General features: G+C 42.5%; 1 protein-coding gene across 10 annotated transcripts in view; it reads right to left on the reverse strand.

The window, feature by feature from the left end:
• The window catches only part of TNRC6C (trinucleotide repeat containing adaptor 6C), a 97,351-nt gene that overhangs the window by 34,110 nt on the left and 37,188 nt on the right, over window positions 1-26,053 (reverse strand). For 9 of the 10 annotated variants that reach the window (XM_071573735.1, XM_071573731.1, XM_071573727.1 and 6 more), the window contains exons 4-5: window positions 20,153-20,479; window positions 889-3,480 (exon numbers count right to left, since the gene is read on the reverse strand). In XM_071573735.1, coding sequence (XP_071429836.1) covers window positions 889-3,480; window positions 20,153-20,479 — 2,919 coding nt within the window. Of the gene's footprint in view, window positions 1-888; window positions 3,481-9,142; window positions 9,336-20,152; window positions 20,480-26,053 lie in introns of those variants that run through there. The other variant, XM_071573736.1, reaches the window with a different exon arrangement.

A 26,053-nucleotide genomic window follows, 5' to 3' on the forward strand; every position in this document is an offset into this window, starting at 1 on the left:
GATTAAGAATTTCAAAGAGCATTTCAAGACTAGATTAATTTTGGAGAGGTCTGTGGTCATGATATAGAGCAGTGCTGCTAGTGTAACTTGTATGTAAATACTACCTCCTTAAGCATTTTTCTCATTTTTTATGCAATTTTATTTCTTGCTTCTTGTCTACAAGAGTACCTTGTCTTTGATTAGAAAAATTTCTACATGCCTAAAAACTTGTCTTTGGAGCACAGCTGAGGTCAGTTTTCCCAGCCACTCTGAATATTAATGTTGTTTAACCCGTCCTGCTTTATGAGAATCACACAAAACCCAGAATACTGCCCCTGCCTCAACCCCAAAATAGGGAGGAAAACCATTCCTTCAACAAAGACAACAAACAGGACAGAGAGACAGCAAAAGCCTGAATTCATACAACTGTTAACTAACATCTGTTGCCAAGAGTTATGGTTTGCAGCAAAATAACAGATTCAGACTGTCTAAACATGAACAGAGCCCGTGCAATGGGAACAGGAGACAAATAAGAGAAGAAAGATTTGCCAAAAGACCCCAAACTCTCAAATAGCTGAATTAAAAAGGTGTTAAGTAACTGTGGAAGAGATGTCAAAATAAATACAGATCCACCATCCAAGAACCTACCATGTTACTGACCAGATACTGTTTCAAACCTTTCTTACACTCACTTGGACTGTGGAAATTTGTATCAGGTTCAGTAGGTTCTGTCCTCAAGAGGAGATATTAAAAACAGTTTCAGAGTAAATAAATTCATATTCTTTGACATAAATACAGGATTTCTACCTTTAATGTGTCAACTATACACTGACAGGACAGACAGCATTCAGTTGATTGGTACTAGTAAAAAGTACTTGATAAAACCAATTTATAAAGCTATTTTCATACCTGGGCCAAGCAGCGGGGACCGGTTTGGCTGGGCACTTGACTGGTGCGATGGCTGAGGTTCAACCATGTTGGTGTTGATAATGGTGCTAGTGGTGGTGGTGTTGGTTGTGGTACTGCTCTGAATTATAGGATTATTTCTATCCCACATGTTTACAGTCTTGTTGTTGTTGTAATTTGGGTCGCCCCAAGCTGAGGTACCATCATCGATTTCCATCTTGCGACGAATGGACGGTGGCGATGGCTCTTCCCAGCCAGTTGCCTCACAGTTCTCTTTTTGTTTGGCTGGCACTGGCCCACCAACCCACCCTGACCCCGTCTGTTTTACAGAAGCAGCTCCTCCCCAGTTACCCACATTGTTGTCCTGGGGTTTATTAGCCCAGTTTTGCTGGGGGCCTGGCTTTAAAGATTCCCCCCAACTTGTACCTGTATTAGCCTTGCTGTTTGTGCCATTTCCCCACCCACTGGTCCCAGACCTTGCGGAATCATTCCAGCCAGACCCTGATCTATTGTCAGAATCCCATCCAGATCCATTCTTCTTCCCATCACCCAAGTGTCCAGGAACAGATGATGAATCTGTCCAGTCTCCACCTCCTGATGTCCAGCTTGGATTTGATTTCTGTCCATCTCCCCAGTTTTGAGATTTGGGTTTCTGAGGTTCACCCCAGGTAGGTGATTTGTCCTCCTGATTTGGGGTCCCACTCCAAGCGTGGCCGCTTTTGGCAGCAGCAGCATTATTAACAGTAGTAGAGCTTGCTGACTCTCCCCACCCCCCCGGGCCATTTGGTGCTTTGTTGTTACTGTCTCCCCAACCTGTATTTGTTGGAACAGCTGCCGGTGGAGAGTTGACCCACCCAGATACTGAAGAGGTATTTGTACTGTTCATGATGGACCCATCGTTCTTCCCCCCTGAGTTTGAAGATTGAGTAGCTGCACAACCCCAGGCCTCTGTTCCATTGTCATTCTTCCGTTCAGACCTTGGGGACTCTTCAAATTCCCAGGCAGTGTTTTGCTTCACAGGGGTCTGTCCCCATCCTGTATTGGACAGGACCCTGGGGTCAAGGTCATTTCTTGGCAACTGAACTTGCCCTTGGTCTATCATCCCTTTGTCTCTCCTCCTGCTCTCTCCAGCCCCCTCCCTCCCAGTACTGCCTTCATTTTGACTGCCACCACTGTCATTGCTTCCTTCACTAGCCGTGGCGCCAGATGCTGCAGCTTTGGCCCAAGAGTTCATTTGTTCACTGCCCTGCTGCATGGCAGGGTTTGGACTGGTAACACTAGAGCTATCCCACCCTGTTGATCCTTTCCCATTGATGTCACTGTTGGAATGCTGGTTTGGGGGCTTGCCCCACTCCCCGTTGACACCGTTGCTGGTGTTACGGTTGGGGTGGCCCCAAGCTCCAGAATGCACACCACCAACACCGCTGCTGCCACCGCCCCTGCCCCACGCCAGGACCCCAGGGCCAGACGGGGGCCCTGAATCCCAGGCGTTTGCTCCGTTTCCTTCCTTTTGCACAGCACTGCTGGATCCGTTTTGTTTAGCACTTAATGCTGAGTTCACAGTGTCTCCATTCCCCTGACTGAACCCAGAATTGCTGTTTCCTGTGGCAGGATTACCTGGGGACATCCCCCACACTGAACTGCCCATTCCTTCACCACTGCCCCCACTGACTTGAGAAACGGATGTTCCATTAGCACCAGGAAGGCCTTGCAGGTGGGGCGGGATGATGGCCCCCATGCCAACAGCCATCCCCCAGTTCGGCAGTCCGTTTGTCTGCATTGCATTGATAGGGTTTGGTGAAGAGTTCATGGGGTTAGTGTTATTTGGTCCATCAGTGTTAAGGTTCTGAGGTTGTACGCTGAAAGACACATTCTGAGAAGTGGACGTTTGTGGTTCTGTGCTCTCTTGCGGCAGCAAGTTTCCCCAAGCACCCAAGGTGCCTGTTGGGTTCCCATTCTGGTTGCCCATGTTCTGACCTATGGCACTGACTGGACTGCAAATACTGGAAGGGTTGCCTGCTCCCACAGTTCCTTCATGTCCAAGTACAGGCCAGGCAGCTGGATTGGCATTAGGGTTAAGGTTAAGATTAATGCCAGCATTCGAGTTGGAAGCACCCCAGCAGTTCTGACTTCTACCATCTCCCATCATGTTGTCCATCTTTCCATCCCCACCACTGGCAGAGCAGTGAGCTAGGCCAGAGCTGGAGCCCGCAGCCACCCCCCACACTCTGGCCGAGCTGCCGTTGCCGTTTGCTCCACCAGCTCCAAGGGCACTCTGGTTAGAAGTGCTTTGGACGAGTGCTCCGTTGGCGCCATTATTGCCATTAGTTTTCTTTGTATGTCCAGTGAAGTTGCCTTGGGCACTCCCTGTAGCCATGCTACTGTTCTCTGAGCCACAGTTGGAGGCAGAGTCAGTGTCTGTAGTACATTCTGAGGCAGACTCAGTCTCAGCTCCGGTTATGGAAGGCCACGCTTCCTTGTCAGTCCTGTCTATTATCACTTTATCCCAGCTGCAGTTGCCTTCACTCCTGAAAGCGGGCTGCTGTCCCCAGTGGGAATTCTCATAATGGTCTCCCAATCCACTGTGGCTGAGATCTGAAAGGATCCAAGGTTACAAAATGAGTCCACTGTTCAAGCGCTGCAAAAGCCCTCTATTAAGTACTGGTTTACATCACTAGTTATAATAACACGACATTCTGCTGAAATTTAAGAGAATGTTCTCTTAACATAATACAGCAATTTTCCCCACCACAATAGAACATGATGCTCATATTAATTTGCCTTTCTTTTTGATCTGGAAAAATTCTCTATTAAAGTAATGAAACAATCACATTTTAGAATGGACCAAGTGTTTTGTAGCCCTTAATGTACCAGTAAAAATAATAAGCAGGCAATAAATAAGGAGAGCAAATACACCAAACCATGTGAAGAATCTAAAAAGAAAATATGGAAAAAACACAGAAGAGTATCTAGCAGACTCTTACCATTTATTCTGACTCAATTCTCACTCTAATTTAGAGAAACACAAAGAAAGAGTATCCAATAAAAAAAATGCAAAATGTCTGGCTGCCATAAGCTATTACATACGCACCCACCCACATCACATTTAACACACTAAATTCATACTGCATTTAGGTTTTTCAATCTTCTTGTTTTTATTTAAGAAAAAATACAGACAACAACCTTTATTATTAGGTGCCAAATATAAATGCCACTAAATTATATTTTAGCAGAGAACTTGGACATCTCTAAGTAAGAGACAGTTTTGCCAAGAAACTTACCTCTCAAAGGTTTTACATGTGTTTCAAACATCCTTTTGCACTTGTACACATAGTCCTGTTTCTCCCTAACCCAGTGAAAACTGATGCTGTGCTGGACAGACACTCAGAAAAGCCTTTTCAGCACTGTCCCATCCTCACAGATGCTAATCCAAAAAATTAAATAAAAGCTCTTGAGCATCTACTTGCTCACTAGGCTATGAAGTTAAACTGGAAGGCACAGCACATCTCATACTAAGAACTCAAGCTTTGGTCAAGTTTTGCATTTGCTTTCCATCTGATTGCTCTCTACAAGATTATTCCTCTTAGCTTCTTTTGATGGGAGTTTGATAGCAAGTAAATCAGTCTGATCCAAGGGATCCAGTACTGGAGACAATCTGCTGAAGAGCTCTTCTTAACTGGTTGTATCTACCAAAGTAACAACTTCTGGATGTAAATTATTTTTATTTGCTGTAAACCTCCTGAAACCTGACCTTTGTTTTTTGTTATTGGTTATTCTCCCAAACAAGCTGTTAACAGAGGATGCCTAATATGCATTAGATTAAATCAGAAATATTTTGGTGTGATTAGCTTCTCCAGTTAGAGGTGTTCTGATACTGCAAAAAATTGTGCCAAGATTAGAAAAAGCTTTCTCTTTGACAAAGTCTTATTCACACATTTCACCTGTAGCTTTACAAGAAAGGGGGGTGATAACTTGGTAGCCTCATGAGGGTTCAGCAAGATGAAGAAATAATATGATAAACCAAGTCAGACTACTGTCTTTCCCCCCCCCCCCTATTTAAATGAAGTAAAGGAATAATTTTAAATAAAGGAAGGGAAAACAGTCTTAGCTCATCATCTGTCTTCTCATGATGCCAGGAAGAGCCTAACATTTCACAGAAAGAGCTAAATAACCATAGGCTATAGAATGGTTTGGGTTTGAAGGGACCTTAAAAACCATCTAGGCTCCATCACCCCATGCCATGGGTAGGGACACCTTCCACTATTCCAGGTTGCTCCAAGCCCCGTCCAACCTGGCCTTGGACACTTCCAGGGATGGGGCAGCCACAGCTTCTCTGGGCAACCTGTGCCAGGGCCTGCCCACCCTCACAAGGAAGAATTTCTTCCATAATAATTGACAAATGTATGACAAATCTGAGAGAATGTGAAAGGAGCCGCTTGGATTTACCTGGATTCCCGCCCTTACATGCAATGGCTGGAAAGGAAGGAAGAATCCTGTTACTCCTGATACAGCCAACTGGTTACAGCACAGAGCTAAGGAAGCAGGTTGAACATTTACCTGATAATCTAGACATATTACACTGGTGTTAAATGAAGACCAGAAACTCAGATAAGACATGGAAAGGGAAGGCAGCCTGTGAAATGACTTAAAAAGGGTCAGCAGGGTCAGAGAAATGAGCCGAGAAACATTCTTAGCAGAGTAGGAACGAACAAAGGGAAAAAAGCAGCAGCAGGCCAGGCCAGAAGATAAGAAGTTGAGGCAACCAAGGAATCAGATAAGAGGAGTTACAGGAGATTTTCTTCAACCCCGTGGGTGGTGCGATTCAACACTGCATTTGAGACACGACAGAAGGATTTAAAAGTGGCTTGAAATACATTGTTCCAATAAAAGATCTCATCAAATCCAAAACCTGGGCTCCATGTGCAGGTGCTGGGGGAAGGAGGTGCCGCCCAAGGAGAGCTGTGCAGGGCAGGCCTGGGAAGAAGGATCAAGACGTCTCCATACTCACAAAAATGGCACCACGACTGACAGGATGAGATAAAAAGGAGCTGCTTGTTTAATCATTTCTTTTCTCCTCTGCCCCAAAGATGGTGGTTAAAGCAATGCTCACATTTGAGAGCACCTGGGAGACTGAAAATAAAGGGAAGAGGTGGGATGGAAGAGGAAGATGACAGAATAGCTTAGAAAGATTCCTGAGAGTAGGGAGCAAAATGATTCATTAAACAGGAGACCAGATTTTGAGAAGCTGTAAGAGAAACAAGATGAAATGAAAATCATGAGGGGGAAGAACTATAAAAAGTAAGAAATGTCCATATTAAGGGTAGAAAATGGCCAAGCACTCCTACTCCAGACAGTATCCCAGCAAGAGCACTTGGCTGGGAAGAAGCACATGTGCAGCTCAAACCTCTCTGCTTCCCAAGGGCCTGCAAATCCACAGTTTCTCCCTGTCCTGTACCATCAGTGCAGTTGCTCTTCCTGAGGCTCAGATTATGCCCTCAACAACAACCACAGACTAAAATGAAAGGGGTGACTTTGACTGGGATTACAGTAATTCTGTGTAGAGGACATGAAATCAGCAATCCCTCTTTGGAGCAGAGGGTACCTGTGTTGTGCCTTCCCTGCTCCTGGGGCAGTGGGGTCACTCCAGTCCCTTCCACAAGTCACAGACACACAGAATAGAGTAAAAACACGCAATAGCCTCACAGTGTCCAAATGTTCACTGGAGCAACTGCTTCTAACACCAAAAGCTGCTGCTAGAAAGCTTGTAAGAAACAGGACAGACGAAGAGGATGAAAAAAAAAAATCACAAAGTAAACAGAAAGCTGCTAAAACTGTGACTTTGCTGCTACACAAACATAAGAGTTTGAGTACAGAACTCTTGTCTCTAGAAGCAAACAACCACAAGACATTTTTCCATTTTCTCTAGACTAAAAGGAGTTCACTCCTATGAATCCAATAACTGGTAGCACAGTCCTACTTAATCCAGGAGGACTTTAAACATTTGGGGAAAATAATGAAAGCAAAATATTATATATGTTTAAATCTAGAGATCTTTTCTGCTTGTTTCAGGGTTTTTTTACACAAACATTTCCTCCAACTTTTTAGTAATCCCATTCTTCATAGAGATTTCCAAAATTTTCTTTCACTTTCAAAGTTCTTAAAACTGAAATGGGAAACCCATTTTAAAAAGTTTTAAGAATCAGTTCCTCTTTACTTATGCAAAGAAAAAAGAAATAAAAGTACTGAGTCCACCAGAAGCATTTCTATCCCTCCCTCTGTGAGCAGAGCAAAAATTGTAAACAAGGCATGAGGAACAGGAGCCACAGGTATTCCCTGTTAGCAAATCCTAGTGCCAGTACACCACAAAGTGAAATGGATTTTTAAATTAGTACTTTGTGTTTCAAAATCTTAATTATGCATCTTTTAGAAAATACAGCTCCCTTGATTAACAACATTTCTTCAGCAAGCAGGAAGGCAGTATTCATTTGAGGATAACAGGTCAAATTTGTTTTTAACAAGCACATAAATTCCGTCCTGCTACAAATATACACATGACCTGAAAAATGCACAGCTTTGATCACTATTACCAATGAGCATGAGAGGGTTGTTTTGGGCTGATTTTCTTTAAATAATATCCCTAATGAGGTGGGAGGAGTTGACTGATGTTATTACATACTGTACACAACATACCTGACCAGCTTCAATTTAGTACTTATTAAATACACAAAACATTTTTGGCTGTGTTTGATAATGAATAATTAGTTGCAAAATCAGTTTAATGCTTCCATAGATTAGAAATGCAAAGTATGAGCAGAGTGAAATGGAAGAAGCTGTTGCATGCATTTCTTGAACCAGGAAAATAATTGCCTGCACAAGCAATTAACCCAAAATGTCTATCCTCCTCTTAAAATGGCATTTACAATAATATTTCTTCTAATTTTTTATTCAGCCGAATTAAAAGTAACTGTATCTTCACAACTTCCACTACAGTAATTAGCTCAAATGCTGCGCAGTAAAATCCTGCATCCCCACCATAACACAACATTCATCTCATTCCAGAACCAAAGCACAGGGAGGGTGTTAAATGGCAAAGCTCAGGATAAACTTTAAATGGAACAGTATTAATACTTTTTGCTCACTCAGTTTTAAATCAGATCTAACAGTGACTCCCTCTCTTATTACTAGTTTTATTTTTCAGCCCATGTTGGTCACGTAACAACAACCAGACCCATTGGTTCGCCCTGTGCTGCCCAAAGGACAGATGACAGACGATGTTCTCTGCTCTGACATGCAGAACAGAATAAAATCCCAAAGGCCAGTGACAGCCCCACTGGGGATTTTCCTTGGCACACAAAGGTTACTGATTCTGAGTAGGAAGATGAGATAAAAATGGCAAATTACTTGCTCCTCCCAAACAGAAGTAGTTTTCAATTCAACATGAGCAAATCTTTAAAAGACTATGAGTTTTCCTAAATCTAAATTAAATAGGAATCACCAGGAACATTTTAAGTGCTAAACCAAATGTAGCCTAATTTCATAAAGAAAATACAACATAAGCATCTATTCTGAAGTACAAAATATAATAAAGTAGAAAACCTGAGCATTGCAGTGCTAACATTCCAGGTTAGCTGCTGCATCCAGCTCTAGGCACAGAGAGAGATTTGAAAACTGGCATCTGTGTGAAGCCTCTGCAAAGCTCACTCACAACAAGTCTCATGGATTGAGGCAGCAGAAATCTTGCACAGCATACATAACGTGGCAAGACAGAAAAGAGATGGAAGCATTGAATAAAGCAGCTTTATTTATTTTAAAACTAAACCATAGCTAAGCCCACACGGGGGAAGCCTGTTATCCCCTTTTCATTTTCTGCACTACGACATTCAAACGCAGCTCCTTTCCTCTGGTGCTGAAAGCTGTTAAATGCATTAAGAAAACAAGCAAAAATAAACAGCATTTCCCATTATTAGTAGAGACTCCACTACATGCTACCTCTCCAGCAAGAAAGCAGCAGCAGAAAACACCAAAATCATTGCATTTTTCTGCTCAGTGCAACACATCTTTACAAGCAGTTTGCTGCAAAGACGCCATTTTATCAAACCTGAAACGCAGCCAAAAGCTCAGGACGCTGTGCTGCTGCTCTCTCGCTGAAATGTTATGTAATAAATTGATTTAACAGAAGCAGATGCTATTTTCTCAGGGTTAGGGTTACTTTCCCTCTTTTTTTGGCTCTAAAAAGGGCTGATGGGTAACAAAATACCTGAAGAAAGGAGCCGCCCAACCATCCTAGGAGACGCTACATTGTGTGCAGAGCTGTTCCTACTCCTGCCTCTACGTTCTCCAGGGCTCCCGGCTTCAATATGTCGGCTGTGTACAGTGTAAGCCTCATCCTGTAGAGCTGCCAAGAAAATCTCTCTGTGCAAGCGAGCGCCCAGACAACCTGCGAGCTCGGCCGGGCCTCGGCTGCACTGGCGATGGAAATGCCCTTTCCACGCACAGCCCTCCTCCCCCTTCCCCTCGCTCCGCTCCTGAGCTCTAGGTGAAGATATCAACAGAGCAGGATTTTTAAGCTTTGATTATCTAATTGCAGCTGACACTAAACCGATCTTCCTTCCTCTTTAAATTCTTTCAACTGTCACAAAACATTTTCACTTCAGGACCCAGCTACAATTAGCGCCCATAGCTGCTTTTCTGACGCTTTTGAAAGTCAGCCAAGAGAAGACGCGGGTGCTGCCGAATGCCTGCCCAAGCTCCTGCCTGATGTCCCCCTCCTGCCTGGCATCCTCCTCCTGCCCCAGCTCCTGCCTGGCATCCTCCTGCTGCCCCAGCTCCTGCCTGGCGTTCCCCTGCTGCCTGGTATCCTTCTCCTGCCCCAGCTCCTGTCTGGCGTCCTCCCTGCCCCAATGGCAGCGCCTGCCCATCATTTTCCTCCCTTGCCCCAGCCACATCTCCTATTCATTGCTCTTTGCCTCCTGCCCAATGTCCTCCTTCCTCTCACCCACCACCCTCCTCCCTGCCCCAGCTCCTGCCCGCTGCCCTCCTCCCTGCCCCAGCAGCAGCTCCCAAGTCCCAGATGTACACTGGATCGCTGCCAAGCCCTTAATGACTTCCCTGCCTCTATCTAAACCAGCTCTAAGTGGCAAACATGAGCGCATTAATCAGCGGCGCGGTTGTTTATAGAGGCAGGGAAGGGAAGCGCTGCTGAACAATGCGGCAGGAGCTGGGCGCTGGCTGCGCCCGCACCGACCATCTTGGAACGCCCGCAGCGGGAGCCCCGGATCTCTTCAAGGCACAGGAACATGCAGGGTGAGCAGAAAGAGGGTCAGCCGTATGTTTTTAGGACCTAAAGATCACCAAAATTCTGAGATCGTGCACAGAGAACTTCTATGACTGCGTATACCCAAACTGCAAACACTAATTCACACAAACTTCCAGTAAGTCCAATACACTCCATTACGATTATTCCTCCTCTTACCTGCCCTGAATGCATATTAATGATGCAGTAAATGAAGTAAGTTTTAAATTTTCTGTTTTAATTCCTGTCAGGTGCCCATCAGAGCCATTTGGCCCCTCTGTGGTGGATCTCAGAACTGATGGCTCTTTGGGGTTTAGCTGTGTTCTCAGGGTCACTGCCACTTCACCAGTGAAGCACCATCACTGCTGCTATTCTTGGCTCGAGAACTGCTCCACTGAAGTACTCCAGAAAATAGCTGGTTCCCTTCTGAAGACATTTTATTCTTTGTTTCTTCACAATAGTCTCTGAACACTGGTTGTGTTCAACCCCATTTGAGGAACAACAGATGAGTGAAAATCAAATCTGTTTGGTTTTGTTACAATTCAGAAAACCATTCCAAATACACCCAGCAGCTAAACTTGAGTCAATTCTGCAATAACTTTTTTAAGTGAAACTACTGTTGTGGTTTATTACAGTCCTTTAATACCAACTATACACAACTGAAATTTCCATTAGTTAAAATATGTCAAAACTGGATGAGAACATTGGATACACTTCCATGTTCCTTGTTTTCTTCCTATCAGTAATACAGACTTCCTGTAATCAACTTCAATTTATGGAGGTAAGTACTTAGAAAGGGCACTTATTGAAAGGGACTGTTTTTACCAGTCACAAGTACACAGAAGAGCAATGAAGAACCCCAAGAAAGGTCTGAGCCTATTAAAAGGTTTGGTAGCAAAATGAAGCACAGCTTCCACTCCAACCACGCTGGCTGAGCACATCTGTTCCCTTCTACATGTCCAATCATCTTGGAGCAACTTCGATGAAGCTTGTGCCTGATAAATTTGAAATTTATAATTAGTGATGCCTAAAGACTAAAATAAGGGGTTTTAGAGGTGATGCAGCCCACTCACCTGGTCTAAGGAATTATTCCTGAGGCACACTAGGTGACATTACCTCTACCCACCAAGGAAGGCTTCCAGCAATGGAGTCTGCACATTCCCAAGTGCTCTACCTCACTTCTCAAGACAGTTTTCATACCAGCACATTTTTTCTAATGTCTACCCTTAATCTTCCTTCTTGAAATTTAAGCCCATTATTTCTTATGTCATCCATCACAGACACACAGACCATACCATTTCCTTCCCTGCAGCAGTATTTAGATATCTCTGCACTTATAATTCCAGTCTTCCTTTGGCTAAGGAGCTCCAATTCCTTTAGTCTTTGCAAGGCTTTTTTACAAGATCTCTACTAATTCCTGTTGCATTCCTCTGCTTCCTCACACCCTTCTGAAGACACAGTAGCCCCAAACTGGACTCAGTATTCAGAGGTCTTATCCCACTGTCTATGGATATGTCTCAGTGTGCCTGTCCTCTTTTGCACAGTCTAGTTTACTCTGTGACCAGATCCATTTTTGCAGAGTGATACTCACATACCTGTATTTGGGGACAGCTGTTCTGGTCAAAATAAAGAACCTTTCTGTTTTCTCTATTTTTTTACCCAATTACACAATTGTGTTACCACTATTCCATACTGTAATTTTGTCCTTCTCTTGCTTTGCAGTCTTCTCCAGTTCATATCGATCAAAAACTTAATGCAGGGTGTTGTTCAGAACTGAAAGCCTGACTCAAATGTCAGAGTACAAATTTGCACTCTTGCTCAAAACATTTTCATTCTGACAGTAAGGACCGACAGCTACTCCCTGTCTACACCTTCCTGAGCAGACGTGACACTTCTTACAATAGCTTCATTTTATATTTCCCACTTATTTACACCACCACACACCCATCACAAGACACTATCAAAGGCTGCACCATGCTGACTTCTAGGGCATTTCACAGTGCCTGTTGCACTGCTGACAGGGAACTACCCTCCTTGGGCACAACCTGCTCTCCATTGACCCATTTTGAGTCTGTAAGTCTCTCTTGCAAAGTTCTGAATGCACAGAAGTAGCTGCTTTGGTTATTTTTTCTAGAATTATTCTAGCAATTATTCTGACTGATCTGCAATTCCTCACTTTCTCCTTTTTCACCTTTTAACACCAGCTGTTTTATTTTCAGTTTTATTTTCTAGTTCTCATACTCTGGAAGTGACCACATTGTTCCAACCCATCCTCTAATGTAGTCTACTATAAATGTCATTATTTCCAGACAACTGTAAACTTTTTATTTCCTTAAGTACTCTAACTTGCTGTAGCCTTAGTTCTAAGTCAGCCATTGGTTTACAGATGAAGGGAATAGGCATTTAAAGAAATCCTGATGCCAACCATCACTGGTTCTCCCTGTTCCACTGGCCTTCCTTTTACTACTTACTTGTGAAAGTTTCCTGAGCTGTACAAAATTCGGCTTTCCAGTAATTTCTACATGACCTTACATCCATTCTGCTACTCCCAAGGACCAAGAACATTCCCTGGTCACTTTGACCTTAGTTGCTTTCTACCTTTTACTTCTCCACTATCAGAGGCAGGTCCTGCTACTCGATCTCTTCACATGCTTTGTCAGAAAACTGCCACCTGTACATTTTAACTCCTTACCAGACTCTGTCCTGACTTTTCTTTCCTCACAGACACCTGGGCTGTTCCTGCCCATGGCTATCATTGCAGCATTGCCACCCACAGTGAAGCTGGAGGGGTGCAGCTCTGGAGCCTCTAAAGCAGAAGCAGCCACCTTTGAGTTTGTTAGGCTTTTTGCAAGCGAGGCCAAGAAAACTACAAATGTACCTCAGTTATTTATCCTTTCACCCATTTCTATTTTTCTTTCTCCTGGTAAAAAATTCTAATCACTGTCAAAGAGATTCGAAGCAGCAGATTTATTTGCACGCTCTGCTGCCTGATGTCAGATAACACACACAATACAGAAAAACTCATTCCAGAGATTAGTTTACTGATGAGTTTTTACCATTATTTTTCATTCATAATGCCTGCATTTGGGCTACACAGAGCTTGCTGCTTCTCTATACTCAAGGCATTATGTGGAACCTTTGAAAATTTAGATAGGAGACAAAACCCTCCACTAGCTGAGATTCACATCCCACATCTTTCTATTGCTGAATTTCAGAAAATGCCCATCACTCAGGAGCACATCCAGACAGCACCATGAGATAAATCCCATCTCCATGTTAACTTCTACATTTATGTCTGTGTATGATGCTTTAACTTCCTTTTGCCTAAATATATCCCTGGCTCTAGTAACCTTTGGGAACACTGCCTGATTTCCAGGGACATGAACCAGACAACAGGCACTACCAAGTGCTAAACAAAGCCCTGAGGAACGACATGAACAGGCAGAAACATAATCACTTCCTATACCTGAACATCCCTTTACAGCACTAACTCAGTGAAACTATTGGCAAAAAACGTAACCAACCCAAATCCTGGTCATTTCCCGCTGTTTTTAAACAAATCCCACTGGTGGGAAACTTTTACACAGCCACATTGCAGAAATGTGTGGACAAGGATGAGCTGTACAGGGAACTGCTCTGCAAATCACAGCCAACACCTCGACAAGTGGTGTAAGACTTGCAAGCTGTGAAGAGTTTCTTTGCAGTACTGGCATTGTGTGTTTGCTCTATACAGTCACTTCTACAGAAGTAGCATAAATAGCCAATTCATGCTTGTTTCTTCATCCAAGACCAACAGCCATGACACAATGAAGCACATCATCCAGGTATTATGGAGAACACTTTTTGTTTTAAAGTGTATTTTCTAATAAAGTGTGAAATGATATACATAGAAAATGTGCAAACAAAATGAATAAATATTATTAACTAATCCCCGATTTCTACTTTATAGTGTTTAGTGTTTTAACTATTACATAGGAAAAACTCTGCTTATGGGAGATCCAGAATAAATCCATTTCTATAGTTCCTGGTTTTAATTGTGTAACTTTTCAACTAAAATCAAAAAGGCAGTATTGTTTTGCCAACAAAGATATGCTGCTAATGGAATTACAGAATATGGGCTCAAAGAGATGAAGTTCAGCAAATCATTTCCATAAAGGCAGTTCCCACATGTGCTTTGTTTGTCAAGGCTCAGCCTGTTTGCAATGCCTCCAGGAGATGAAGCTAAATCTTATTTCAGACTTTTGAAATTAAAGTTTATTAATATATTTCAGAACTGCTTTTGCATGTACATGCCTCACCTACAGCCATCACAAATCACACTAAGCTGAACTGTTCAAGCAGAATTGTTCAAACATGAGTTTAGCAGGAAGGTTCTACTACTTTGCTGGATCTGATGAACAACTGTATGTCAAAGCTTATCAGTGTTTTCTGATGATATTGACTGGGTTTAGAAGAAATTATATTTCACCCTAAAACTTTTCTCGAAATTCAACTTTACAACCATATAAAATTGTGCTATCAGAAGGAATTCTGCTCCACAAAACACACTACTTGCCAATGAAAAGAAAGGCAGAAGTTCCATCCTGACTCCTGCAGCCATGGTACATTGGCTTTGAGTTGAGGGATGGTGGTTCCACATCACTGAATTCCAGGAAAGGCATCTTGGAGAACCGATGACTTCTTTTGATCTCTGTTCTTAAAATCATCAAACACACAGTGCTTGCCTGGAGACTCCTATACAAACTTCTTGATTTGTAAAGAAACAAAGAAGTCTGTGTACTTGTTATTTTTAATCTCCCATGGCAGCTTCCAAAAATTACCTTAATTCTTTTAGATCATGAGGCTAAAGGTCCGTTCCATTAATTCAATTAATGCCTCACACCTTAAAAAGGGAAGTTAATTCACCATGTTTTCTGAGTTGACAAAGTGGGGAGGGAAGAGATAAAAAGTCCCATCTTCAAAAATAACAAACTTGCCTAGATGCTGGAATACTGCTCATAAATTAGAGATACAGCTTCCCTTCAGTGTAATCCTGGAAAGGATTACAGAGGGGCCATGTCAAGAATAAGCTTTGTAGCTCAAGACAGAAGCTCCAGACAAGTAACTGCTCTAAAGTACTTCAGAAAAGAATTTCATAATATTTCACAATGAGTAGAAGACTGCTTTCAAGGGGTAAGACTTCTAAAATATTCCATGCAATTTCAAATGTTTTATTTTCTTCTTTTAACAGTTTGTCTAGTTAATGTTTTAGACATTACCTTCAGAGAGAAACAAAAAATCCCTACACTCATCCACTTCACTGATATTTCCAGGTGATAAACCTGACAAAGAATATATTAGTGGCCATTAATTCCCACTTGCCTTACACTGGCAGAACATCCTTTTTAATTCATGACATTGCAGTTAAGTTCTGATAAGTGTTTTGGATAGGCTGAGGCAGTAGATAACACAGACTGCTGATAAGAGAATAAAGAGATAAAATAGTGTGATTTTCAGAGTGAAGAGGCTGGCAATGCCTCTTTCACAGCCTTCCTTGTATCCAGGTAGTTATAAATAGGGTCTGGAAGAAACGTGGTTGCATAATTACAAATTAACTATGAAGGAATATGAACCTATAAAAAGAAATGCTACAGACATGAATTTACATCAAGCATCTCCTGGAGTGAACAAAGATCCTGGCTCTTTGATTTACACCAGCTCATCCATAAAAATGAGTTATTATTGTTTATGATGAGAAGGCACACATGGAGCCTTGCTTGGGTAAAAGCCAGCACAGGTCTAAGGGGCTCTGGTCAGGCAATCAGGGCACTGGAAAGGGAGGAAGCCCTGAGCATGGAGTCAATACTGACAGCCTTTAGCCCCCGAGATGTCTCGTAATGCCCACGAAGTGATCATTCTCCTGCAACGCAGGTGCTCTTCAGGCGTCTTGTTCAGATGTGGATCAGGTATCTATACTGAGTCTTCTGGACAAGCTTAATTTGTTTTGTTCCTTGCTTTCACTTACCCAGAGAACTTTTACCTTCAAAGACTCTTTTAGTAAAGGAAATACTCAGGGAACCAGAGACAGACAGCTGAAGGAAAACAGTTCTTATTGATAAGAGGAGGAAGGAGAAAAGCTTCCTTCTGATAAAGTATTGCTCAGTGAGAATCCTCCTGCTTAAAATGTATTTTCATATTCACAAAAATATGACCAGTTTGAATTAAATTTCATAGAAAAGTCATAAATTCTGTGTGTTTACAGCATATAGAATGCCCAAATTTTTTCTAACAATCACTCAAATCCTAAAAGTTGAGAACAAAAGGCTTTGACCTTCCCCAGATACTCTTCTTACTTCTTAGCTCTTTATACTTGTCAAGGTGAAGACAAAGACTGTACGAGAGACCGAGTGAGATTGTCAATATATACTTATTTCATGGCTACTCAGAGGTCTCTCAGGAGTGAGATACTCCTGTCTCAGCCTCCCAAAGCAGCCAGGCACACAGCTGTCATCACTATAAACTGAGCTGGACATTTATTTTTTTCTCCTGTAACCATTTGCAAACAGTAAATGAACTGATGCTCCACCTGCTGGAAAGAACTGTGTGAGCTCCAGAATACAGAGAGTTCTTCCTATGGGGAAGATGCAATCCTTTAAGCCTCAAAACACCATCTCTTGTCAGCAGATAAAAACTTAGCCAAGGATTTAACTTGTCTAAGATTCTATTCCCTGAACTAAGAACTTTGTGCAGCTCTTCTGATGCCTCTCAAAGCTTTTGACTTTACAGAGTAAACAACAAGCAGACAATTGTGACTCTGCACAAATCACTTTCTAGTAATTAAAATTGCAGGCTTAGATTGGATATTATGAAGAAATTCTCCACTGTGAGGATGGCAGGTTGCCAAGAGAGGCTGTGCCTGCCCCAGCCCTGGAAATGTTCAAGACCAGCCTGGACAGGGAGAAAAGTAGCAAAAAAACTAACAACCAATTCAACAGCAGAAAACATTTGCTGAAGGTTGCCAGGCTGAAAAACTACACCTACAGCAGGGTAAAACAGGAATAAGGAAAGAAATCTAAAGCCTCAGGGTAGAAATGCATCTGGCATGATCAAAGTCAGACAGCTCGCACCACACTCTTACAAGTGAAGTTCTTCTATGAATTATGTTATGATTTACAGTGGACTTTGCTTCATGATTTACAGAGTGTTTCTTTAAACTCAAACACAGATGCATCAGATACATCCATAATGATGCTTGGAAGAAATCTCACACAGACCCTCTGGCAGCCTGAACCACTTGAACTGGTCAATCTGTCTCTACCACATAAATAATGACTAGAGGGGCAGCTCCCATCCCTGCTCTCTGACACCAGTGACAAGACCCATGGGAATAGCTGGAGCTGTGTCAGGGGAGGTTTAGATTGGGTATTAGGAAAAGGTTCTTCCCCCAGAGGAGGGTTGGGCACTGAACAGGCTCCCTGGAGCAGTGGTCATGGTCTCAACGTTGCCAGAGCTCATGGAATGTTTGGACAACGCTCTGAAGGACAGGGTGGGATTGCTGGGGTGTCTGTGCAGGGCCAGGGGTTGGACTCAACCATCCTCGTGCATCTGTTCCAACTCAGGATATGCTATTCTATGATTCTAAAGTTCTGAAAATAAAATAATAAACATACATACAACACAAAACATTAATCTGACAGTCAACAAACATCTCCAAATCCAAAAGAAGCCAATAATGTCAGAACCAACCCTGCTGAACTGGGATTTCCAAGAAAGATTAGATTCCATTTCACTAAAGCCAAACACTTGAGAATGCAGAAGAACCTCTTCCCTCTCTAAAACAGAACGAGTTTAAGTAAATAAGCAACTATTTTGTCTATTCAGTTTTGTGTTCCTAGGGAGAAGCTAAATAATATTTTCAAATGCATCTCCATAACCATAGAAGCTGTAATTTCTGACAGATTGTTTTCTTATCTAACTAAAACTTCTAAGGATAACACCAAAGAATTTGCTTTGTTGGAGTTCAGCTCAGCAGCAAAAATAGTGAAAGATTCAGTAATGCCCAAAGGGAAAAACTGCAGACAGTTCAGATCCGAATTTTGTGATGTTTGACAGCATTTAATGAGTGATAATGAGCAACACTTGAGATCATACAGAAATTACTTATATTCAAGATATCAAAAACCTCCTTATGATTCAGTCCAGACAATTTTTAAGCATAGATAACTGCATCTCACAACACTCCCTGCCTTGCCTGACATGACACACACACACATATAGCAGTGATGGAAAACAGGATATGCACCATTTACTGACTGAGCTCATCTCCACTGGAAAACTTACATCACCTCTAGCACAGAAGGGCAAGTAAAAAGAGAGCTGCTTATTTTCTCATTCATTAGCAGCCTCAAAGAAGTAAAGGTAGCTAAGAGACTTATTCCTCCATATCCTATTTCAAACAGCCAAAGGAAGGTCACCGTGCCTGAGACCCCCACCTGCAGTGCTCTGTCCAGCTCTAGGGCTCCAACATCAGAAGGACATGGAGCTGCTGGAGCAAGTCCAGAGGAGGCCACAGAGATGTTACAAAAACTGGAGCCCCTCTGCACTGGAATCAGACTGGGAGAGCAGGGGGTGTCCATGTGGAGCAGAGAAAGCTCTGGGAGACCTCAAAGCCTCTTCCAGTGCCTAAAGGGAGTCCAAGAGAGTTGGAGAAGGACTTGGGACAAGGGTCTGAAGTGACAGGACAAGGAAGAATGGTTTAAGGTGAAGAAGAGTAGGTTTCTAAGAGATATTGAGAAGAAATTCTCCACCATGAGTGGTGAGGCCCTGGCACAGGTTGCCCAGAGAAGCTGTGGCTGCCCCACCCCTGGAAGTGTTCAAGGCCAGGCTGGATGAGGCTTGGAGCAACCTGATCTAGTGGAAGGTGTCCCTGCCCATGGCAGGGAGGTGAATGAGATGTTCTCTAAGTTCCTTCCCACCCCAAACATTCTGTGATTCTCTGGTCTGTAAAGGACTGGATGAAGTGGTAGAAAGGCCAAAGACACTCAACTACTTGTCCCAAAGTGCTATTTTCCTAATGTGCAAATAACAACTGACAGCATAAGTAAGTTAATAAAAGCATAGAAGCAAACAGAACAGAACATAAGCAAAGCTCCTACTCCTTATTTACAAACATGCAAAGTGCTCTTTTAAAGAGCATTAAAGTCACCAAAACGACAGATGAAAACTTGGAAGCACCCAAACTACAATGCTGCTCTAAGAATGATCATTAAATACATATATTTATATTTCCTGAAGATCATATGCATTGTAACCATCAAAGTAACAGCAGTGGGGAAAAACCAAACTAAAATAAGACACAAAGGTCCGAGCATCTGAATATGAAAGAAAATCATCTTGAAGTGGATTGTAGAAATGACATATTTGGTAAGAAGATGAACAACAGCATACACTTTGCTTTAAAACCTGTTATTTTAAGATGATTCTTAATGCTCCTAAAGTTTCTGCAACACCTTGTTACTTTAAGATGGTTCTTAACATTCCTTAAGGGGGCGGTCCTGTGGTGTAATGGACAGCTCTCTGAACTCTGAATTCCAAGGCAGTGAGTTTGAGTCTCAGTGGGGACCATCCCCTGGCAGTTCAATGCCTCCCTGCCATCCCATCCCGTCACTCGGATGCTCAGCAGGGTCAGTCCCGGTCAGTACCGGGTGCTGTGACAGTCCCAAGGACTTCACCGTCACTCTCCAAACTTGCTTGGCCATGGCAGATGGACCTTAGGACTTAAAGGTGGGGCCAGTTCTGCACATGCTGTGCCTCACCTGAAAAATCCACTGCGCAGGCTTGAAGGACACACCCACGTGGGGACAGCCCTTTCCAAATATTCACTCGCAAAGTTTGGCCATATATAACATTCCTTAAGTTATCACACCACAAGCGATTGCAGCACAGGACGTAAAACTGTGAAGAACAACCTGCCACCCGCTGGGTTTGGAGCCTTACCTGGTTGGGTCTTACTGGGATGATGCTGTCCACCTGCTCCCTGCTGCGGAGGAGGACTGGCCCCTGCTGGCCCAGTGCCTGGCGCGGGGCTGGTGCCGGTCAGAGCGCCGGTGGGCAGTGGCTGGCCCCGCTTTAGGAGCTGCTTCTGTTCTTGCTGGCGGAAGCGTGGAGGCACCTCTCGGGGCAGGTATCGGGACGCAGCCGGCTGCTGCCCATTAGCACACGCGCGCTTGCCATTGCTGCTGTTGGTGATAGTGCTGGTGGAAGTACTGGTACCGGTACCGGCAGGTTGGGGCTGGCTTAAACTGGTCTTAATAGGTTCTGGCACTGTATTTAAAAAAAAAATAATAGTAATAGGTTTAATATCAGGAAGGTTGTGGGGTTTTTTAACATAAATGAGGAAATGGATGGTTTTTAGTCTCAAAATACAAGTTGGTGAAACATGTTTTCTGCTTAAGCAAAACACTGACTGCGTCAGTATTTGAGTTTATTCCTTACTGCAACAGCTCTTCTGCAAAGTTTAAAATAGAAGGGAGGACAAGAGAGAGCTGTGACAGTTCAGTATTGAATAGAACACTCAGTTAGGCTACGCCATCTAGAACCCCCACTGCCTTTTCAGATCAGCAGTTTCACAGGTTTGGATGCGAGCTCGTCGATATTAACATCAAATCCCAAGGCCTACAGCCATGAAAACAAACATTTTCGGTTTCTAATGAGCTCTCAAAACCAAGTTAAAACATCTGACACACCAGCTTATTCCACACTCACACAGACTTTAGTTGTCTTGTGGTTTTATCCAAACCTTCACATCAAGCACTTCAGGACACTGCAGGTGTACATCTGATATGCCCCACTCTAATCCTGCCTGCAATAAACCAGACAGGCCACCTGGAAAACCCACCAACTTCCATAATATCAGCAGTGAGAAGGCACCAAGGGAGTGCTGAGGGTGGTCAAAGCAAGCAGGGACTTGGCCAAGCAAAAATATGCCAAGTTTAACAGAATCATCAAGACTTTGCTTCTCCAAGATATTTATTTTAGAATTCTAAACAGTTTCACCTGTGCTTTTGTCTGTGACAAAAAAGGGAACTTTTAGTATTAAAAAAAACCCCTGAAGTACCAGTAACACCTGAAGAGCACATAATAAATCTTCTTTACCTTTACAAAATGTACCCCCAGCGTTAGAAACAAACAGATAAAACTTACTCTGACAATAACAAAAAGGAGGTTAAGAGTGTCACGGAATGCAGAATAATTATTTTCAAATATCAAATCTGCATATTCAAAATGTGAAAACTATTTTGCTTCCACAGTAGAAATAAATCTGTTGTCCACATGATAGAAAATATTACTTGAATTTAATGGGTGATTTTAACTCCTATTACTACTGCTATTAGAGTGATGTAAGCATTTACCTACTACTTGTATTATCATTGCAAAGGTGCAAATATTTATAAACAGAAAGACCTGAAGAACTCAGTATTTCTGCAAAGGCTGAGGCTTCAAGTCCTTTACCACAAGATTCACCAAGAGCACTCCAAACACAGGGGGACCAACCCAAAATAATGCGCCATTCCAGCCAGGAAGGTTCTCCAACTCAGCTGACAGACCAGGCACGCAAACCCTGGTGCCAGGAGAGGAGAGGGAATGCCAGGGAAGAGGAAGGAGGGAAAGGACAAGAGAATGGAAACCAGTAACTGGCACGATGCCAGCAGAGTCAGGATTTGTCTGGCCCTGAGATTTCATAAGGAATAACAATTAATTGGAAACATATTTCAGGGAGCAAGGCAGGCTGCTTTTCAAAAAGCATTCTACTCTCAGTACTGTGTATATACAAATCACATCTGATACTTCCAAATAGGTATGCATAGATATAGTTATAAAACCCATCAGTAACACAGGCCATAGAATATACAACACTTTTCACATCAGTGTAAATTAACAAAGCTGTTCCATTACAAAGGTGTGGCCAGAGAGACCCAATTTCAGTGTCAGACACAATGTTTCCCTCTATATATCTGAACCACAGATGAGAGAAAAGAACAAAGAAAATGAAAGTATGACTGCATTTTAGAATAAAAATATTTCTGCATATTCATGTTACTGTTTTTCTCTAATCAACAGAGAAAAGTACTTTTTATTTTGTACCTCAAAATCTCTTTAAGAGTATTTAAATGGAAGCTCTTGCAAGAATTCTGTGTCTACAAATCATGGCAGCTGGAAAATAACCATTTAATTACACCACTGACAGGGAATAAAGCAAAAAGAGTAAACAACATCACAGCAATATGGGCTTGAGCTCCCAATTCCAGCTTCAGACTAGACTAGAATTTAGACTTCAAATACAGCAATAATATTTGGAGAAAACACATTACAGAGACAATACAACTGTATTCTAAAGGCATCCCCAGCAATGTCTGAACAGCAATTTTCACTTGATATGCACTGTGAGAAATACCAGCTGTTCAAAGTGTGCCCTGGATGTCTCATGTGATAGTCGCTATAACAGCACCTTTACAAACCCTTTGGCCATTCTCCCTCCTAAAAGGCTACATTCCAAGACCGTGGCTATCCCTTGCAGAACACACAGTGTACAAAGACAATATCTGAGCTCACTGCAGGGCACAAAAGCAGAGCAGAGGGAGCCTCTCCCAGGCAGTGCCTTGGCCACGGAGCTGCCCCAGCACTGATGCTCCGTGAGCTCCGCGTTTAATCAGCCCCAAGGGCCGACCTGCCAATCCAGGGAGAGCCCTTTCCAGCCCCGGAGGGGCAGCCTGTCCACCCTTTCACCTGAAAGTAATCCACTGTCACAGCTAATGGCATGTGGGCAGCTGTTGGAAATCCAGGAATTAAAACAGAGCCTCTTTATAGCTAAATTTGCCTGAATACTAAAAAAACGTTGTTTCAAATGTACGTGGGAAAGGATTAAATACTGAGTGATTTTCATAACTAGCACGTGATTAAAGAACTAAAGCAAAAACATTTAAGTAGAAAGCCTCTTGCAAAAATACAATTACAGGCATAAAATAAAAGCCTTGAGATTGCTTGCTCTTAAGATGTTTGTGATGGGTATCTGCTTACTCTTCATTCCAAGCTGTACATACACTAAACAATGAGCTTGCTTGTAATAATTATCAGTACTTAATGGTATCTAAACTTCTTAATCCAATTTCACCCAAACAAATCCAATAATTACTCCATATGCTTTTTGATGATTACAATCTCGGGAATCCCAACTGCATAAAAAAGTGTTACGAGCAATTGTAGGTGGATTTTATTAATATAATGAATAGGATCAGTCTAACAGATTTCAATTACAACAATAGCTTTTAAATACATTTCTATGACATAAGGAAAGAACATGCATAAATGAAAGAAACTGGTTAAGCCACATAATACTGATTTATGGCAGCTTTTTCCTTTCATTCACCTCATTAACATTTCTCTGTATTTCAGAATCCCCCACTCCAGCCCTATAAAACTTGCATTTCTAAAGCCTTTGAGGGCCAGACATTCCAGAAGAGAAACAGTTAAACCCAGAAATGCATTCTTGGCTGCTACTGTGACAGGATTTATTTACAGCTTCTATTAAACACAGCAGCTCCATTACAAAGTGCTGGATGTGAGGAGAATTTTTGATTATACAATGCCAATGCCTCACTGCGTTAAACATATCATGCCAGTGTATTATTTTTTTTCCTTCAGCAATTCGTTCAGGTCATTGTTTGATGGGTTTATGAATTCATTACAGGAAACAGATGGATCCCATAATTCAGAGCTATTCTCCCAGCCAATCATATGGGCAATTTTTTTCCTCGTCTTGCTCCCCCCTCCAAATCAACCTTAATGAAGCCACTTCCTCCGTGGTCAATTCCCTGCACATACACACTGCAGAGACAACTGCTGCTGCTTGAAGCACCCTCCAAACACTAAAGGCTTTCAAAATAAAGCTGAACAGGAGCACACTCACACAGACATCCCCTCTGAGGTCACACAGAGCGACAGGAACTTACCCAGGTTGGGCGAAGACAGCCACAAAATACAGGATTATAGTGGGAAAAACTGACGTCCTCATTAGTAAGAAATCAGTTTTTATTTGCTGACAAAAGTCTCCTTTGGAAAAAAAATTGTTGCACCCCCACAATCTACTTTCAAAGGCTGAATTTCCATTTAACAAATTACCTCCTTTGTCTCCTAAGCGCTGGGATTTGTTATCCACAGTGACATCTACTGGCAACTGCAAAGGTGCTCAGAAGATACTGCATAAAAACTGACTTCAATGTTTTTATACAAAAATGGGTAATTTTCTGTCTGGATCATCCCTTCTCCCGGGCTCACAAACTTCTCCTGAGAAAAACCTGCAGAAAAGTTACAGTCTAAAGCCGAAAGAAACCCAAAACTCCTTTTCCACAGTACTCAGTATGGCTCTTCTAATGTAACCAGAAGCTGCTGTTTGACATCAAAGCCCATGTTCAGGGATAAAAGTAAAAATACACATGTTATTGTGGCTTTAGAACTTTTTCACCATTTATTTAAAGAAATGGCTGAACATTCTACCAATTCCTGACAACATATTTATCCAATATTACAAACAAATTAAGTCTTTTCCTGGTTAACCTTCATTTCCCCCCTCCTTTTGGGTCCCAGCTGACCACAGTGCATCTTCTTCTGCTTCCTCTCCACATCCTTCTCTTGGCTTTTGCAACATTTCCTTCCCCCTTCCTTAGCCTTTCACCATCACAGTTCTATAATCCAGCTCTCCTGACAGACTTCTCACTTCTACCAATTTGGATCTTCTATACAGAACTATTTTTTTGCCAGGAAATTTGAGATCACAGTAGGAATTAACAGGAAGGTACAAAGTACATGGAAAACCTCAACATCAATTATTAGGATTTCTGAACCATCTTCAAGGGGTTTTATCTTCTTAACTGCTGGCTTTATGCAAAGGTCTGAAATAGAGAAATACTGAGAACTTCATCTACCACCCACCTCAATTTTGACTCTAGAGGAGTATAACCACAAATCCAGGTGACCCCCAACTCCTACCCTGACACTCATTTGTTCCTCCTTGCCCTCAGACCCAGACATCTGCTTTAGCTCAAACAAGTTCTGCCTGTTTCCTCACATTTCCCACCCATATCCCACCACTGAAAGCTCTTTCTATGTAACTATGTAATGGTTTCTGAAATGGCATTCATACTTGATATTGTCATTTCCCCAATTTGCTTATGACAAATCAAGTATGTACTGTGGAAATGCTGGTTGAAATGTCCTCTGGGAGAACCAATGGTTTGCTGTCAGAACAGAAGTGCTTCAGAATAGATTCCATGGGGACTTGATCTGAGCCCACACTGTTCAATATTTTCGTTAACAACTGGATGATGGACTACAGGATATCCTTATTAAATGTGCAAATGACACCAAGATGGGAGAAAGAAGATGATGGTGGTCAGATCTCTGTGTGATGGGATCAGAACCCAGCAGTGATGAACTGGAGAAGTGATGTGACAAAATGACTGCAATTGAATAAGGAAAGTCCCATTATTAGGCAGGAACAACTAAATGCGGAACAGCAAACTCACCCTGCAACAGTTCTGCAGGAAAAAGAGCAATGTTTTAGCAGATCCCAATCCAAAGACAAGTAAAAGATCAATCAAAAAGATTGTAAGAAGCCAAGTGTTGTAATGGGATAAGTACCCAGCTCTGAGGCTCAGAGTCACCCACCTACTTCAGCCTGGTATCATAAAGCCTTTACTACAGCACTGCCTGTACCCACCTCTCTTCAAGAAAGAGCTGGGCAACCTGGAAAGAGTACAAAGGAAACAGGAATCTGGAAACAGGACCTATCACAGCAGACAGAGGCAATGAAGCAGCTCAGTCTAGTACACACTGGGTACA

The sequence above is a fragment of the Pithys albifrons genome, chromosome 19, assembly GCF_047495875.1.
Source record: "Pithys albifrons albifrons isolate INPA30051 chromosome 19, PitAlb_v1, whole genome shotgun sequence".
Classification (NCBI taxonomy): domain Eukaryota; kingdom Metazoa; phylum Chordata; class Aves; order Passeriformes; family Thamnophilidae; genus Pithys; species Pithys albifrons.